Raw genomic sequence first — 18,537 nt, 5'->3', positions numbered from 1 at the left:
TTAACAACAATAAATGTTTGCGCCATTTGTACACAGATATTAAAATAATTCATTTTTAACGGGAGTTAATTAAGTACACAAAAATATTCTCGTCGCACACGACGTTTAATTTACAAAGAAATGCAAAAAATTTAACGAATAATTAAAACTTGCCGTGATTGTCATTTAAAAATTTGTGAATTTTAAATTTCTTACTTGTAAAAAATATTGTAGTTATGAAAGTATTGCATTCTTTTTGATTTATTGTTACTTTACTCTTTGTGCTCTATTGGACAGTGGTCTTTAGTGTTGTTGGTTTATCCCTTTTTTTTAATGCACGTAAGTTGGCTGGCGTTATCTTGTGTGATTCTCGACCAGTCCACCACTGACAGGCTGGCACGAAAGCCCCAGAGGTTAAGTTCAAGAAGTTGTATATATCCTTAGCGACCGTAATAACTTTGTTAGTTTGTTTCAGGTCATGTCACGTCACAATTTGAAGCCGTAGAATGTAGGCTACAATCCCAAAAATAGTTTAATTTAGACTGTACAAAAAGATAATATACTGTTAAGTAGCCGATTAGTCAAAGATGTAATTCCCTAGTAATGTTGAAGCTTTTAGTATGTAAAAGATGATGGGGCGATAGGTTTGATTGTGATTAGTTAACTGCATATCCCCTTCAATACCTTTTTGACCTATCTGCTAACACAAATACGGGTAACATCACTCCGTTTGCCTACCGCAAAAGCACACACCCCGATACAATGGTAACTTTTAGCCTATTGTTTTATCTCACCACCGAGGATTTCTGTTGTAGTTTCATAACTTGACTTCATAAAGCAACTGTAGCCCTGGCAAGAGGGTAATAATCGCTTATACTATGGTGTGAAAAATATTTAATTACACCATAGTATAAGCGAACCTGATTCTCGGAATAAAAGAGCATGTTCTCGAAATGTTACATCTGACTGAACCTTTCTAAGTGCCTGTGAGGATTACTATTTCCTCGCGTACGTGACGTCGAAAGATACGTGGGCTACGTTGTGCCAGAGATTGATAACAACAGTCGGGATTTTAGGGTTAATTTATTATCCTCATGTGATTGAATTTATTCTTTAATCTATCTAGTGATGTCCACAATTTTATCTATGTTAGTGAAAATATAATGTGTTTAAATGAGTTGTAAAAACTGAATAAAATACTATAAGTCCGGTCAATTTAGACCAAAAAAAGAGAGTGAAGGTACATTAAATCCCAACAAGCTGCAAATCAGTAAAATTGTTCAAAATACAATTATAAATAATATTGAAAGATTTCCCATCATTACACGGGGTATGGAATTTTTTATTCAATGTCAAAGGTCAAAAAAAAATATGATCTACATTTTGTCTATGGTACTTTTATGATAAAACTTACCGTTTTGCTGCAAATCGTAAAAAACTATTTTTTTTGACCTTTGACATTGATTTAAAAATTTCCATACACGGAAATGATGGTGAACTTTTAAATATTATTTATAATTATGTTTCGAAAAATTTTACTGATTACTTTATGTACCTTCGAATGTCTAAATTGACCGGGCTATATAGGAACGACGTTTTTATTTGTATTTCTCCGAATTTTTTGGTCCATTAAGTCCGTCAAATTTCCTAATTCACTGTTACGTGACACATTTTTATATAAATATTTAGGGCTGATTATGGTAATGTTTACAGTTAGATCCTTTAATGAAAAGTTAAAATAATATACATTCCTATAGCTAATAACTTGTGCCTGTAATATTATGATTTATGGGATTAAGACGAAGACAGTTCTTACGATATTCATCTTCAATGAACATGTAAGTCCCGCTAAACGATCTAAAACATCGTTGGCTTGTTATATTTTGTTTTAGTATACTCTAAACCTATCGGATGTCATATGTATTAACACAAACATATATAAAATTCATAAGATTGGGCAATAATAATAAATTATATAATTCATTAAGAAAACACTTTTTAAACGGATTGAAGCCATGTATTATTATTATAAAGTTATAATTATTTACATAATTTTAAATTAAAAAATTTCCGACGTTTCATGCTTGCATGCTTTACAGCGTCCGTGGTCACGGTAACAAAAGACAATATAATATAATTCATATCATTCTAATCTTCTCTATATTATAACATTCTCGTGTCACAATGATCGTTCCCATACTCCTCCGAAACGGCTCGACCGATTCTATTATATATGTCACTCTTTAGCTTAAAGCCTCAGATTATTTAGCATATACAGTAAGTCTTAGAATCGGCTACTATCTATATTTTAAACCCCTAAGTGATAAGGGGTGTCCACACAAAATTTTATTTTTTTCATTTCTTTACATACAAAATAAATACATACTGTACATACAAAATACATACAACCCTAGACACCCCTCTACGATCAACCCCTTTTCTATTATAGTAGATAGTTGTTTTTATTGAACTAAAAAAATGTTTCCTATACATAATATACATGGCAAAACGACGTTTAGTTAGGCGGGTCAGCTAGAAAAAATAGTATCCATCAATATTCATTATGAAATAAAAAATATATGTGTCTAGTGATTAAATTAATGTATTGCATAAAGTTATTCGACTAATTAACTAATGAGGATAATATTACACCCAAACGTAATAGTCTTCTCGTTAAATATACTTTAGGCTAAAGAGTGACATATATAATCGTACTAAATTAGTAGAGCGTTCAATCCGCAGTAATTAAGCCTAAAGTACCTCCATTTAAATAAAAGCTTTCCAACTGCTCTCAAATAAATTCAATAGAGCCTTTATTAGTTGAAATTCGAGCCTTCTTTTATGACAAACTATTTGTAAATTTTGTGCTTTCCTGCAAAAATGTACCGGTACGATGTTTGTATGTTAAATTATTTTATTATAGAGTGTCTCCCATAGCTCGTCACAGATAAAGATTAGACAATCATACAATGAGACATTGAAAATCCAATCGAAGGTTTAATTGTAAATGATTTAATATACCACTATATAGCACAGACTATATCAGGATTGTCTAAAGAACTATTCAACGAAGAGAGGCCGACCAATCCCTTACCGTGCGGCTTAATCCCTTGACGATGCGTAGAGATTTGGGTTCTCTCTGATTTTTCTACCGGATTTACCACGGAGAGTGTTCAAAGAAGTTCGTATTAATACCTGCAGCTGAGTTTCATCATGGGACGTCGAGGCAGAATACGAAATTCCACCTGTATAGCCTCGACATCCATCGTTCTACACTGACCGTTATTTACCCAGTTTTTGCCGCGCACTACCACTATGAACCCCTTTTAATATGTGATGATAATTCTGTAGGATTCCGGGTTTGTTAATTAAAAACGTCGACACGGGAGCTAACAAAAAAACCAGTAAATAATTTTGTTGAATCTAGAGTTATATAGTTTAAGTAGTAGGATTAAATATATATATTAGTTAATTATTAATCATCGCATAATTGAAGCCCAAAATGAGCCCTTTAGTTTTTACCACACTCATAAATTGTAATGTCGAATAATATAAGTGTCACTTAGATTGAAGAACTCTTTATAAGTCAAGTTAGTTTCGTGTTGATCTAGCGTCGCAACTACCCCTAATTTTATCTTTGTTTTGTCTTTATGACGTACAATCAAGCTTCAAACAAAGTTTTTTTACTTTACATATACATATTTACCACAACCATCACCGAACTTAACTCTAGTCACAATTTTTTTCAAACTATCTTTTGCTATTAGTCCTCACGTCATTATAATTTGTATTAAGTAAAGTTATCTTTCTCTTTTCATCATACGCAAACATAAATACAGAAAGAGACGAAGGAGTAGGTACTTTCTTACGTACATTTATATTGTTTTCTTATTCTAAAACGTAATCGTAATTTTAATTAGTAATATTAGGTATAATCAGTAGATATGTTGATGTGTTTAGCGATACCAATACAGCAATCACTATAAGAACAATTATGATATAAAACAATTCCATACATTAAAATGCCATAAAAATTGTTCTTCAGTTGGTTGTTTGAAAAGGCAGATTTAGAAATTAAAAGTTCAGACTTTACTTCAACAATTGAATAATTTTTCCTTCGAGAATTCGGTAAGTGGTTTAAATGTTCAAAAGAAAGAGATTATAAGCTTTTGTTCAAGTTGAAAAATTTCCTTTTCATGATAATTTTTTTCATTACATCGATTGAATTAAAAAGATTTAGCTTAATTTACATAGATAACATTATTACTTACTACATTCATTTTATCATTGTCGAAATAGATTGCAGTTTTGTAAATGATTGTATAAATTAAGGGTTTCTTAAAAAATCTATTCAATAAAAACAAACACATTATATTCCTTATAAGTCGTTTAAAAATGACATTGTTTCTAATCTTATTTAACAGCTCAAAGCATAAACTAAGAGGAACGACGTTATTGAGTATATAGAGGATGTATATGATTAATACTGATAATTATTAGCTGCAAAGCAGTCTCCTAATGCATAAGTTATGCACATAGATTATTTGTGGTGAGGCGTGCGGTATATGGTTGTACATATTTGGGTTTATGACGCCTGAATGTTATGAACTAGTACTTTGTTTATATACTATATAATTTATTAAAAGCTTATATGTTATGCTCTTTACTACAAGTATAGTTTTAGTGTGAAAGTCCGTTCCGGTAAAGATTTGTGTGTTATATCAACTTCGATAAAAACTAGAATAAATCACATTCGGGGAATATCTTCGCGATCGAGAACTAACCTGTCTTTTTACACGCACAGTAAGCAATAAATAAATGTTTTGTTACATTAAAAAAAAAGCAGATAAAAGGAAAAAAATTCTATCTGTTTCATGATCATAAATATAATAGGTGATAAACCTCCGTTGCCTGACGCACACCGTCGGCAAGCGCGGTTTCTTACTGAGCTTTTCTTTATCCCTTCGAGCGAATGTTAATTGCGCACGGAAACAGCAGCCAGGGTTCGAACCTTCGATCTCAGGGATAAGAGACTTATAATAATCACAAATAGACACGTTGCACAGAGTATTCCACATATAGGTTATTTCAAACATAAACCACATTCGGTGAGCACTCGGAAGCTCAAATCTCTCGTGATTGAATCTAGCGGATTGCATATTCAATTGCTATTTGAAGTTTAATATTTCAACAGTTCTCGGATTTTGGACCGATTTGAAGTGTATGTCTCTATTAGAACATGAAACTTTAGAGTTTCTGTGTCTGGACGTGCTGATCTTACGAAATAGCTTTTTCTTTACGCTTGGGTTGAATTAATGATCTACGAAACAGCAGAGCAGGGCTAGTTTTGTTCAATTCTACTGATATTATGCATATTAAAATTTAAATTCTTCAACCAAGCCAACTTCATGTTAATACTATTGAAATATAATGCATTACAAGTCACAATTTTTTTACAGTTATCAATATCTCGATAAAGATAATGTATTATTGACGATCGAAAGAAACGTCTTTCGCATCTAAGCATCGTAAGTTAGCACGAAATTTCCCATCCCGTCAACTGTCAAATCCTCTATGTGACATAAGGTGACGTAGCAAGGACGCCATTTCCCTCTAACAATATTGTCAATTTACATACATTGTCTACATGTCATACGATGACAGCTGTCAGATTTATGTCATCGTTTACACATATGACATTGCTGTTCACTTAAAGTGGAGTTTGATATATACACAAACAAAGTCATATTGCTAGCTATAAATTATATCAAAGCAGGAACTATAAATACCAGTAGTTATTCAGATATAACGTTCATAAACAATAAACACGCCTTTGGAGGCACAATTTATTTCTTTGTTTGGGAAAAACTTTGCGGTTGTTTAAAAACTTCCGTCTCTTGTTTACAGAGACAAGTTTTATGAAGTATGTGCTATCAAAGTTGTTTACTTAGTACATGATAAATTATTCTTTTAATTTATATTTGTTTTTTGTCGTTATTCAAAGTTTTGAGTTTATTTCTTTATTATTTCGGAGCACGCACTGTGTTTTTATTTTGCGTCTTTATTTTTTATTTGTACATAAAAAGTAACTAACACATATATGTGTATGTTTATTTACATATATACCACTGGCTACAACCTTTTAAGAACATGACTCAGATTTCTGTATCTGTTTAGTGATCATTTGTTTTTTTTTAATAGGCAAGTAGGTGATAGCTTTCTGAGTGACACGTTATCGACTTTTTGATCTATGTTTTCCTTTAGTGTACGAGTGACTATTAAATGCGCACATAGACAGAAAGTCCATATGTTTATGCACAGCCGGGATTTAACCTAACCCTCAGGGAAGTAAGTCGCACGCTGAAGCCACTTGGCAAATAATGCTCTATTTCATTCCGCCGAAATATATATGTTTAAAAGAAATTGTATTTCTCTATATATTAAACATTTACATAAATTATACTCACAAGGAATAAGATTTATGAATGCCAACTATGCTTAAACAGAAACTACCTTTAAATATTATTTCATGTGTATTGCATATGTACCAATTCGATTTAGGGTCCTTCAAGAAAGGACGTAGCAATTCTTAAAAGGCCGGCAACGCATTTATGAGCCCTCTGGCATTGAGAGTGTCCATGGGCGGAGGTATCACTTAACATCAGATGAGACTCATGCCCGTTTCCCCCGTTCTATATAAATATATATATGTACTGCCGTCAAATTAGATCTGATCTAAGCACGGCACTAAGCCTGTTTGATTAGGATTTGCGGTTTTAGTTTAGTTATAATTTAGGTCATATTGCAATTATACCTTTATTGTGTCTGTGGCTTATTAGTTTAGCTCTAAGGCTAAAGTTATTAAAACTATTGCTAGTGCACTACCAGGTAGAACTGATTGGATATGATGTCGTTTCAGTTTCAGTTTTGTGACTATTACTGTGTTGTGGTATAAACTCAAATAAGAAATTGATAATGAATTCAAGCTCCAACACCAATTTTAAAATATAATAAACATCATCTCATCAAATCATACTCATCAAATGATGAACACAATATATCTTCAATATATACGTAAGATCCCGAATAATACATCGTTTTACAGTCAGGCAATTAAACAAATTCGTTTCAAACGTACATGAGTACGAATAGGAATAAAATGCGTTTGTAGCGTGAAGTTAGCAAAACCTGTTTCGCATACGACGGGTGTCCATTACGCACATAATAAAGTAGGACCGGAAGGGTTGGTCGTAAATCTTCGTAAACACTTGCTGGGTTACATCTAAATTCGGCATTGTTTCAAGTCGGTACGCTTTGTGTATATTTTAACACCCTCTAGAATTTTTATCTATTATAATACGATTTGTTTATAACCCGAAGTAACAGTAAGCATTATAACCACCTATCTTAGACTTGTATTGATGTTTACGTTTATTACTCGAGATAATAAGATAGCTGAAAAATATTAATTTCCACAGTGTTATGTTCCATTTTCAAACTTGAAGCTTTAAAACTTCCTGAGCGTTCCAGTAATGCAAGAACTTCTAACAATTGAGAGAAAAGTTTAACCAACTTTAGTCAGGATTGTCCGTATATTTGTGCTTATCAATTAAAGTTAGTATTTATCTTTGATATACATAATGTTACCAACATTTCATGGAATTACGTATACAAGTCTATAGGGTTGTACCAAGAACCAGTTAATAGGTAAAATATGGAAGCTTGCAAGCAACTGCTTTGCCGATCGTTTAAGAATAAGGACGCTCTTTCTCTTGAAGGTCAATTTGGTTCAGTTCCGGTCAAAACTTTGGAGGATAGGTGGTTCCACTTTCTAAAGCGGTAAATATAAAACAAACGATAGAATTATTTAAAAAAAACGTGTTAATGGGAATAACTATAAAACAGACCTACAATGGTCTTGTAACAGATACTCTGCTCGGTATAGTATCCAAAATAATGATTTTCTGTCTACTTACAGCAACACGAGTATACACTTTCTTAGATAAAAAGCTCACTAAACGTCTATATTAGTTGATGATATCACGATTGAGTTGGTTACAATGGAGTAACTGGACGCCCGAAGCTTCAGAAACTAGGTCATATTTGTGAAGTGACACTTACCACAAGAAAATCGAGTTCGATCTCGCTTTAAGCAAGATATAAAGAGGAACAAACATTTATTGTGACATAGTGTTGCCAAAATATATCGCTTTTTGTACGAAATGTTGCTTTTATCTTTAGTTTGTTTTTCTGATGGGTTGTTTTTTCCGATGCTTTGAATTATAAATCTGGAGGACAATTTATGTAGGTCAATTCTATATATATGTTTCGATTTGTATAAATTGAAAGAATACTTAACGAAACTAGATGCTTACATTCAGCAAAATTCAAAGTAATAATTGTGAATAGTTTTAGTTATACTCGTTAATATGTATATTTATTTACTATATTAAAAAGTTAACAATTATTGTAGTTATTTAATTAAAGTTATTTAAATACATATTGTTTTTTTTGGGATTCACCGCTGGCCCTCACTTAATTCGTCATTGCTCTATTTGTTTTTATAAAGAATAATAATATCTACGGAAGAAATAAATAAACAACACTTAGGCAGTGCTAGGAAATCTCAGTTAAAATGCAAATGTACTTAACCTAGATAAATAATTCCTAACAATAAGTATCATCCAGTCTTTCGTTTACTCGAAAGGTCAATTTCAATTCAGGAGTGATTTTTAAGCTTTGCATTTGCATACTAAGGGAACTTTTACTATTCAAAAAGGAATTGAGGGAATAATAAAAAGGGAATTGTGAAAAAGACCCGACTAATTAATTTGTAATAACGAAATATACAAATGTTTTCAGATAATTGGTAAGGCATAATGTGTAGGGCCTCCAAATTGTGGCACAAAGCAAAATGACGATGATATGATACCTTGAATCACGCTACTAAAGTGCTTCCGCTGAGCATTTAAATAACATCTAGACCTCAATAACTGGAGCTTTCGGGCCGGCCAGTTATTAGACATGTCGAAAACATTCCCCGTTAATTAGAGAAATAATACACCTTGCCTTCCTCCACACGTGTATCGATTCCCAGAGAAGATATAATTTCTAGGAGGGCTTTGAACACATTATCACGAGGGCTTATTATAATAATTATCAAAATATATATTTGCTGTACATTTAACTATAAGGTTCTATTAAGCGGCTAAATGCAATATTTAAACATACAAGGGTTGAGTTATGTGTGTGTGGTGTGTAAAGATTTAATTTCAAATAAATATTATGATTATGTTAATATTGATAGACCACATATTCTTTATTTTAATTTCAAATTCATATATAAAAAGAGAATTTACAAATTCCTACTGCATATCATAATAATTCAAAATTATTTATTCTTTTAGGTTCCACAATGTACTACACTTATGAACGTCTATAAAGAAATACATTTTAAATGCTCCCAATTTTACATTTACCGCCAGTTCTCAAATCAAGGCCGTAGAACGGAAGAGAAGAACTGGCAGTAAACTCTCTGCCGCTCTTTTTAACCGCCATGTTTTTGTTTTACTAAATGGTTGTAAGAAGCTTCAACCTTTACCACCACCATGTTCCACATGACATATTTGAGTAATTAACTATAATAATAGAAATAATATATATTTCCGCATTTTAGTATGTATAAACATGTAATAAATACTATTTGTATCATTAAAAGTGTAAATTTTAAAGAGGATAATTCCAAATACAAATTAGGAAAATGTGTGATTTTTATTTATTTTTCGTAGATGCTTTAGATAAATGTAAAAAAAACTTTTAGAATGTTGTGAATTTCTAAAATTCGAAGAAACTTTTTCCCCAACTTTATATATAAACGAAAAAAAAAATCAGCAAATCAGCAATAGGCCTGGTGAAATAGGAGCACGCTCTACCACTTTCGTGGTACCAACACGCAAATTATATAAATAATACACGATAAAATAAAAAAGTTTTAAAAGTTCAGGCACCAAGTTTCTGACAGTACATTTAACACTGGCAGCATGTATTGCATAACTTAATCGTTGCGCTAGGAAAGCACCAGCTCTGGGGTCACCAGTACTATCTACTAGGCGCCAACTTAAATCTTTAATTAGACCCTGTTACACTTAAACCTCACGCCTCAAGAGAGTCCAAAGGGAACAAATCAAAGTTGGAGGAAATAATATTTTCCGCGAGATTTTGTGCAGAAATAAAATATGTTTATTATGAAATATAAGATACAGGTATCACTTATTCCACATCATTAAATTTCTATTGCAGACATTCCTACTCATCGGCAAAGAAGACAGAAGGTGGAGGCCGTGAGAAAAAGCTGGCGTAAAAATAGAAAAATGAAATAATATAAAAATATAATCATTCTATTTTTCGACTATACGAACACAGAATATTAAAACATACTATCAAATAATAATTACGTACTGAACGGCCCGATCGCTTATAAGTGATTGCCTTTAGTAAACCCGAATATTCTCATAAAAACCTCTCCCTGAAAAATTAAAAAAATTTCAGAGCTACAATGTCGCTTGTTCCACCTGGAGGCACGGACTCCCCAAGTCCACGTCGCGCGGTCAGCCCCCTCTTGGAGTCCCGAAGACCGCACTGTACCCTTGCGTGTGACTACTGCGCAGCTATACTGGAAGATAAGTTCAGGCGTAAGTGGTTATATTAATTACGATATTAATGAAACCTTTTTTCTATAAATAAAATTAATAACTAATGTGTCTAGTAGTGGAACGGAAATAATAATAAGAAAATTGTTTTAATCATGTTCATGGAAGTATTGTTAAATATTTTAATATACATAGTAATGTTTGTCTTCGTGGTTAGGTATGGCTCGACTGAGGGTCCTTCTAGAAAAGAGCTTACCAAATCGTAAAAGGCCGGCAACGCACTTGCGATCCTTCTGGCAATGTAAGTGTCCATGGGCGGCGGGCACATAACATCAGATGAGTTCTCTCCTGCCCGTTTGCCTCCTATTGCATACAACAATTTAAACAAATGTTTTACGTATTATGAACAATACGTCTTTTCAAATAGAATTTTATGAACAGCTACGAGAATTAATAGAAAACAATTTTGTATGTCACTTACACTAGATATGCGAAAAGTGAAAAATAGTTTCGTTAAAATATACATTTCAGAACCATTTTAATAGAGTCTACCTTTTTATTTACAAGTTTTGTGTATTTATTGTACCTACTGTAAATTAAATATAACGCATTTACTAATCCGATCCCTAAAATATAAATAATACACAGTTTTGCAACCAACAAATCGAAATGCATTATGACTTAGACTAATCAGTAGCTTTTATGCCCCTCTGAGCCAATAAATCCATAAAAATGATTGTGTCGTTGAGTAATAAACCCAGGATATACAGCAGACTACCTAATGAGTAATACGCTACGAAATCAAAGAGATTAACTTTAGAAATTTTAAAGTGATATTTAAGTTAATTTTGAAAATACATTTGCTAAAAATTCCTGTTAATATTAACTATTTTTCGGTTAGTATCATATTATTAAAAAAAATTTATGCCTGCCGTATATTTCGTGGAAGTAGTTGCGTTATGCAATAAATTAACTCCTGAAAATTAAGTAAACTTGTTTCGCAGAACTATCACTTGATTTGTTACAATTGGAACGTATCTGTAAATTATCTTTTAATTTATAAAAATTGTAGTTTGATCACTTGTAAATGTAAAAACAAATATTAGGTATCAAATTGGCGTTTTGTCGTACTGGCTACTTTGACCTCAAATACCTCCTCTTTGGTTAGGAATTTCAAATTCAAATTTGTACAGCTATTTACTCATGTATTTGTGCTTCGATGACCGTCATTCATTTGTTTTTTTCTTCTGTTTTTTTTCTGTTTGCCTCACTCATTTTACAAAATGGAAAACTTAAAGTATCGCATTATTTACGAGTACGAGTTCCGCCGTGGCACTAGTGCTGCGGAAACGACTCGAAGGGTGAATGATGTGTAAGGCGGTCATGTTGCAAAAGAAAATACAGTTCGTTTTTGGTTCCAACGTTTTCGTTCTGGAAATTTCGACCTGCAGAACAAGCCCCGTGGTCGGCCTGTGACCCAAGTTGATAATGAAGTATTGAAGGCTATTGTAGAAGCGGATCCATCGCAAACCACGTCCGAGTTAGCTACAGGCTGCGGTGTTAGTGATAAAACTGTTTTAATTCACTTGAAGCAAATTGGGAAGATTAAAAAGCTTGAAAGGTGGGTACCTCACGAATTGACTGAAGCAAACGCAAAGCAAACGACTTCTGCGTTACATTACTGAATCGGCACAATAATGAAGGTATTTTAAACCGAATCATTACCTGTGATGAAAAATGGATTCTTTACGATAATCGGAAGCACTCAGCGCAATGGTTGGATCCTGGCCAGCCAGCCAAATCCTGCCCCAAGTGAAAATTAACCCCAAAAAAGTTACTTGTAAGCGTTTGGTTGACTAGTGCCGGTATTGTTCATTGTAGTTTTCTCAAATCTGGCCAGACTATTACGGCTGATGTCTATTGTCAGCAATTGCAAACCATGATGGAAAAGCTAGCGGCTAAACAACCTAGGCTGGTCAATCGCTCCACGCCACTGTTACTTCACGACAACGCTAGACCACACACTGCACAACAGACGGCTACCAAATTAGAAGAGCTTGAATTGGAATGTCAAAGACATCCTCCGTACTCCCCGGACCTTGCTCCAACAGATTACCATTTTATTTCGAAATTTTGGACAACTGCTTGCAACGGAAAAAAATTTACTCTGATGGGGCAGTCCAAATCGCCTTCACAGATTTTATTGATTCCCGTCCGACTGGTTTTTTTTAGTAAAGGGATCAATGAACTACCTATGAGATGGCAAAAGTGTATAGAAAACTCATTTATTCATACTTTGATTAATTAAATATATTATATTTAAAAATATTCGACTTTTCGTTCCTCCCATACAAAACGCCAATTTCATATGTAAGGACCTAATATATACAATTTTGTATAATTCAGTATAAAGCGAATATTGTTTAGTAAAGACAATTTAACTGTAAAAGTAGTTAAAACTTAGTTACCTTTTTTGTAACTCAATTTGTGTACCCTTTTTTGTTTATGCGGAAACAGGCTTTGTAAAACAGGAAGTTACAGGCGCAGGAAGTAATAGGGTAAATCTAATGTATTGAAGAAAATTTGTTGGGACGCATTTCCTCATATTCAATTGTTTTATTACATGTTATCATTAATATCTTTCTTGTTCGGCCTATAAGAACATTGGTTTCTTAGGTAATGCAGATATGCGCAACAGAGGCACTTCACCACTGTCAGCGTCGCCAAGACAGTCGCTTACAGGCGAACCACCCTGGACACTACCAGATGACGACCGCCCCGATTTCTCCGCGCTTAAAGAAAACATTCATAGGATCAATAAGTAAGAAATTTTATCCTTCTAATTCTTTTGTGGTATACTACATATCAATAAAGACTGAATTATTCCCAATTATGAGGTAAAGTATCTTTAGGAAACCGGCATGTTTTTGACTCAAAATGTCGATACCGTGGGTAAGGCATAAATGGAAGTCATACTTGTTTAGAAAGGAATAATTATTAATACAGAAAACAGAACAGAAATAATCTAAGATCATTAAATGGATTATTATTTTTATTACATTGACATAAGAAAATGAAGTGTCGTGGCAAGTGATTCGACTTTAAACAAACAGGTTCTGTGATGAAGATGCCTGTGGTAAAAGCACTCCAGCTTTTAAGGACACTTACTCGTTGCCGCTTCAGAATAAAGCTGACGAGTAAGGCCCTGAATGACGAACGAAGTCTTGAGAATGGATTCTCGTAAAGTCACTATTCAAGACATCGTCATATTGCAAAGAATCTGTTTTATTATCATATAAAAATTAAAAAAATATTTGCACATTTTTTCACAATAATTATTCGAATAATCTGTTTGTATTTAAACGGATCCTATTTAGAGTATTTTTTTTAGGGACTGCGAAACCTCGACACGGCTGGATACTTTGTTGACACAAGTTGAACAATATGCAAACAATTTAGAGGCACTAGTGGAAGAAAGAACATCAGACTATTTAGAGGAAAAGAGGAAATGTGAGGAGCTACTGTACCAGTTACTACCTAAGTATGTATAACAATTGACATTGACGTTAGGTTTTAGACTCAAACATTAGCATTAAGTATGACTCCCGTGTGTCAAATTAAATATGCTTATAGGCAAACTACTTGACTCTGAATATTGTTCCAGCTCTAAACTAAAAGAAGGTTCTGTATTAAAGCGATTTTTAGTTAGGTAGCTTTGCATGACGTAAATTTATCTAAATAGGATTCGAATAAAGAATATTTCTTTCTCTAAGTGACTCGATTGAATTAGTGAAAGGTGAAAAACTCATTTAAGAAACAAAAACCTCACGGTCAATTATTTCGCGTATACAAAGCATTTTTCAGCATAATGAACCTAAAAATACTTTAAATTATTTACAGTAGAAACATCTCACTACATAAGTATGTTAAATTAAAATTTGTGTTGAAATAAACCTCACCTGTTTGTTTCAAAACTTTTCTTATGTTATTATCCAATAGCGAAATATGTTTTATTAGTACATTTTTCCAATTTCCGTTCGCCTAATCCCTGACATTTGTGAAACGAATACGTCAGGAGAGGTGATATCTAATTTTGTCGACATAGACAGAGGTCCTAATCCAATGTACGACCGAACTTCATGTTACAATAAATTGGCTCTGACAGTTTGTAAGCAATTTCCTATTCATGCAGCTACCATTTAAATTTTCCTTACAATCAGCACCAGAAGTGGAGCAAATATTATAATGCGTTATAAAGATATTTGTTACCTATATGCATGGCTTGAATAACAAAAGAGCTAACATATACTAAATTCATTAATAATTAACAAATGAGGTTTTAATGAACGTTTGTTAAACACATTCATTTAATAATAACGACGCCTGAACTTACTAGCCACAGATGCGTAGTATGATAATGAAAAATGACATGATAAAAATAAAAGTTTACAATTTTTTTACAACTTATATCTACGTTTCCCAACATTAGAAAATAAACTACAATTAAAACAACGACACAGCTACCGATTGTACGTATACTTGCAGTATATATCACATAAGTATATATCCCTTTCCTTAAAGTAATGGCTACACGAATAGAGGACGAACGTGAAAAATAGTTTGCTAACTCAAGATAATTCCTTGCGGGCATATAAACTACACAGGGTCTTTATTTGTTTGTAAAAAGACCCACTGGAGACCTTTAACAAGAGAAGGAAATGGTAAGTTAGTGTGGCGACAAGAAATCTCGTAGCAAAAACCGTAGTATAAAAACATTGGCGGTCGCGTAGTTCTATTTATATAGTATATATAATATTATGGTTTATAAAAAATAGGAGAGTCGTTGATAAGAAAACTCTTTAGTTTTCCATTTTTGTTAATGACCACACAGTCTACTCTCTTGGTTAGTAGTGATACTACTGTGGAGGAAGGAAGGTGTAATGTTTCTCTAACCTGAGGAAGGATTCTCAATGAGTCTAACTACAGTATTTCTCTAAAATACAAGTGATGGGTTTGTGGTCGTGATACGACAGTCATAGTTCGTATTAAGTATTCCAATACTCACCCATTCCTACAGTTACCTTACACAAATAAATATAAATTAATTTTAGCGTTTTTAATTTCGTTTTAAATTGTTAATCGACTCTATCATTATATGTACAAACATTGTGTAGGTCAGTTGCGTCACAGCTAATAATGGGTCAACCAGTAATGGCCGAGACGTATGATCAAGTGACAATATACTTCAGCGACATCATTGGCTTCACACAATTATCGGCGGAGTCGACGCCTCTTGAAGTTGTGGACCTACTTAACGATCTATATACCAGCTTCGATTCGATCATCGAGAACTTTGACGTCTATAAAGTAAGTTACTTTATATATAGGCCTATATGTATACGAAAATATATCCCAATTAATGTGTTTTACGTCGATAAAGTTAATTAATTATTTCCAGTCATAGACTTACAAAAAATAACTTATGTAACACAAGACATTTATTTGCCTACCTATATTTGAAAAATATCTCAATATTACGTGGTAGAAGATTACTTTATGTGGGTATTTAAATAAAACAATTAAGGGATATATATACGATTTTTTTATATACATTACTAAGACTAAAGGCATATAAGTTGATGACTAGCCACCCAAAATTATAATTACTTGGGATTACAGTTTATTTCGGTAATAATATTAAGAGACAGGCTCATATCATGTATATAAAATGGATTCGTTTACTTACTGATGATAAAAAATATTCATATAACATATACTTAAAGGTAGAAACGATTGGCGATGCCTACATGGTAGTTTCCGGTTTGCCTATGCGCAATGGTAACAGGCATGCAGCAGAAATAGCAAGAATGTCCTTAGCACTTCTGAATGCAGTCAGGGTAAAAACCGTACCACATCGACGTGGCGAAAAATTGCTTTTGAGGATTGGAATGCATACAGGTAAGGTTTACTTCCTAAAATAAAAACGACGAAAAATAATAACCAATGCCTGCGATATTAACCACATTTCATTCCTAAAACTGATCATCCCTCTTAACATCTTACTACGAGCCTTAAGTTTTATATATTATAACCTTAAGAATACATAATACTATAATTGTAAATAAGTTGATGACATTAAAGTGTGGTTATAAACAATCAATATTCTTTCCGTGTCATCAGGACCTTGTGTTGCCGGGGTTGTGGGTTTAAAGATGCCAAGATATTGCTTATTTGGAGACACAGTGAATACTGCATCAAGAATGGAATCTCACGGTGAAGCTCTAAAAATCCACGTCAGCCCAAAAACTAAAGAAGTTTTAGACTTATACGATTGCTTTGATTTGGAATGCCGAGGAGAAATCACGATGAAGGTAATGTACTACACATTTCCTACAAATAATTGTTATGTATCATACATATTATAATAAAACTAGTACAAAAACGTTAAAGGTTTATTTTTAAACTGTGATATTTTCTTTTTAATCAGGGTAAAGGGAAAATGACAACATATTGGTTGCGAGGCGAGAAGCATCAAAATGAAACACAATACAAGCAGACTAACAATATCGACAATTCCATTATAAATCCGAGTATAACCTTTCAAGGACCCGATAGTCCCGCATCCCATTCCCAACACAGTGACAGCCCCAAACGGAATGGTACAAAGGAAACAAAGGACAGCGCCAAAACTGTTGAAATTTTGAATGAAAGGGATCGTATAAAGCACGAAATAGCTTCGTTTGTTGCTAAAGATCTTATCAACAACATAGATATTGCCGTACGTGAAATAAAGCTGTCCCAAAGCGCAACTTTCAACACGGCTACACATAAAATGTGTAATGGAAATGGAAAAGAGATTATAACGCCGACGTATGATAAGGAACTCGTAATCAATAAAGGGAAGGTGAGAGATGTTGTGAACAGATTTAATAGCACATCAAGTGGAAATAATTCGAAAACAAAGGAGGATAAATAGACGGTCTAAAATATACATTAGGGATTGAAGTATTATTAGATATATGATAGTTTTATTGTTTTTTACTGTAGTTTAAAATTACGGAGTCTCTGTAAAATATTAAAGAACATCACATCCAGAGAGCGCAGAAACATTATAAAACATCAAACATCTATGTTAAACATTTTTGACCAGTAACAATGAGCTCCAACATTTACAAACTATATATATGGTATTAACGTAGTGCAAGGCACCAAATCCACTCATATATAATTTTATATATTTCCCATGTAGGCACTAAGATTTCTAATAGATTATAAATTTTCCGAATTCCATATAATTTATGGTGTTTCAGAAAGCTGTAGTGAAATGTGTATTAAAATAATAAATTATGTATAGATATACTATTGTATTAGACCCGTAGAATTTCTACCAAACTTTGATATTTCTTTACCTCTGTAAATAAGATACGCCCAAAATGTATATAGTGTATGGACACTTTTCACTATTGGCAAAATCAATTTATTTGGAACGGGCGAAAAAATTTCATGAAAATCGTATTAATTTCCGTTAGACCTTAGATGATATTCTGAAATTATTATTTAGCCTCACACACTAAATAGGCAAATAGCACTTTGGTATTGTACGAAACAAACTGTACTGTTGATTTTTTACAATCTATTTATTAAATAAAAATTTTTTGACCATAAAAAAGCGAATTGCGAAGACCCAGAACTACATTGCGGTTTCAGTTTATATAATGTTGACGACTATAGCCTGTTCTTAATAGTTAAATAAAAGCCTGGTAATTTGTAGATTTCCTTATACATGTATATATTAGTAAATGTCGTTTCTAGTCACATGTCTATTTAGGTTCCAGTAACCCCAACAGGGCTAATAGACGCTGGCTCTTGGTCTGTTGCATGATGTTATAAGCAATATATTTAAAATAAT

The 18,537-nt window shown here is 33.0% G+C and overlaps 1 protein-coding gene across 1 annotated transcript in view; it reads left to right on the top strand.

Annotated features, from left to right (window-relative positions):
- The window catches only part of LOC123710182 (atrial natriuretic peptide receptor 2-like), a 34,914-nt gene extending 16,607 nt beyond the window's left edge, over positions 1-18,307 (top strand). The window contains exons 2-8 of the mRNA XM_045661935.1: positions 10,528-10,670; positions 13,305-13,449; positions 14,020-14,169; positions 15,803-15,995; positions 16,412-16,586; positions 16,809-16,999; positions 17,116-18,307. Of these exons, the coding sequence (XP_045517891.1) occupies positions 10,535-10,670; positions 13,305-13,449; positions 14,020-14,169; positions 15,803-15,995; positions 16,412-16,586; positions 16,809-16,999; positions 17,116-17,604 (1,479 nt within the window). The 5' untranslated portion in view covers positions 10,528-10,534 and the 3' untranslated portion in view covers positions 17,605-18,307. The remainder of the gene's footprint in view (positions 1-10,527; positions 10,671-13,304; positions 13,450-14,019; positions 14,170-15,802; positions 15,996-16,411; positions 16,587-16,808; positions 17,000-17,115) is intronic.
- The last annotated feature ends 230 nt before the right edge of the window (positions 18,308-18,537 follow it).

This window comes from Pieris brassicae, chromosome 5, assembly GCF_905147105.1.
Source record: "Pieris brassicae chromosome 5, ilPieBrab1.1, whole genome shotgun sequence".
NCBI lineage: Eukaryota > Metazoa > Arthropoda > Insecta > Lepidoptera > Pieridae > Pieris > Pieris brassicae.
Note: the sequence above shows the minus strand (reverse complement) of the source record. Positions and strands in the feature narration are given on the sequence as shown.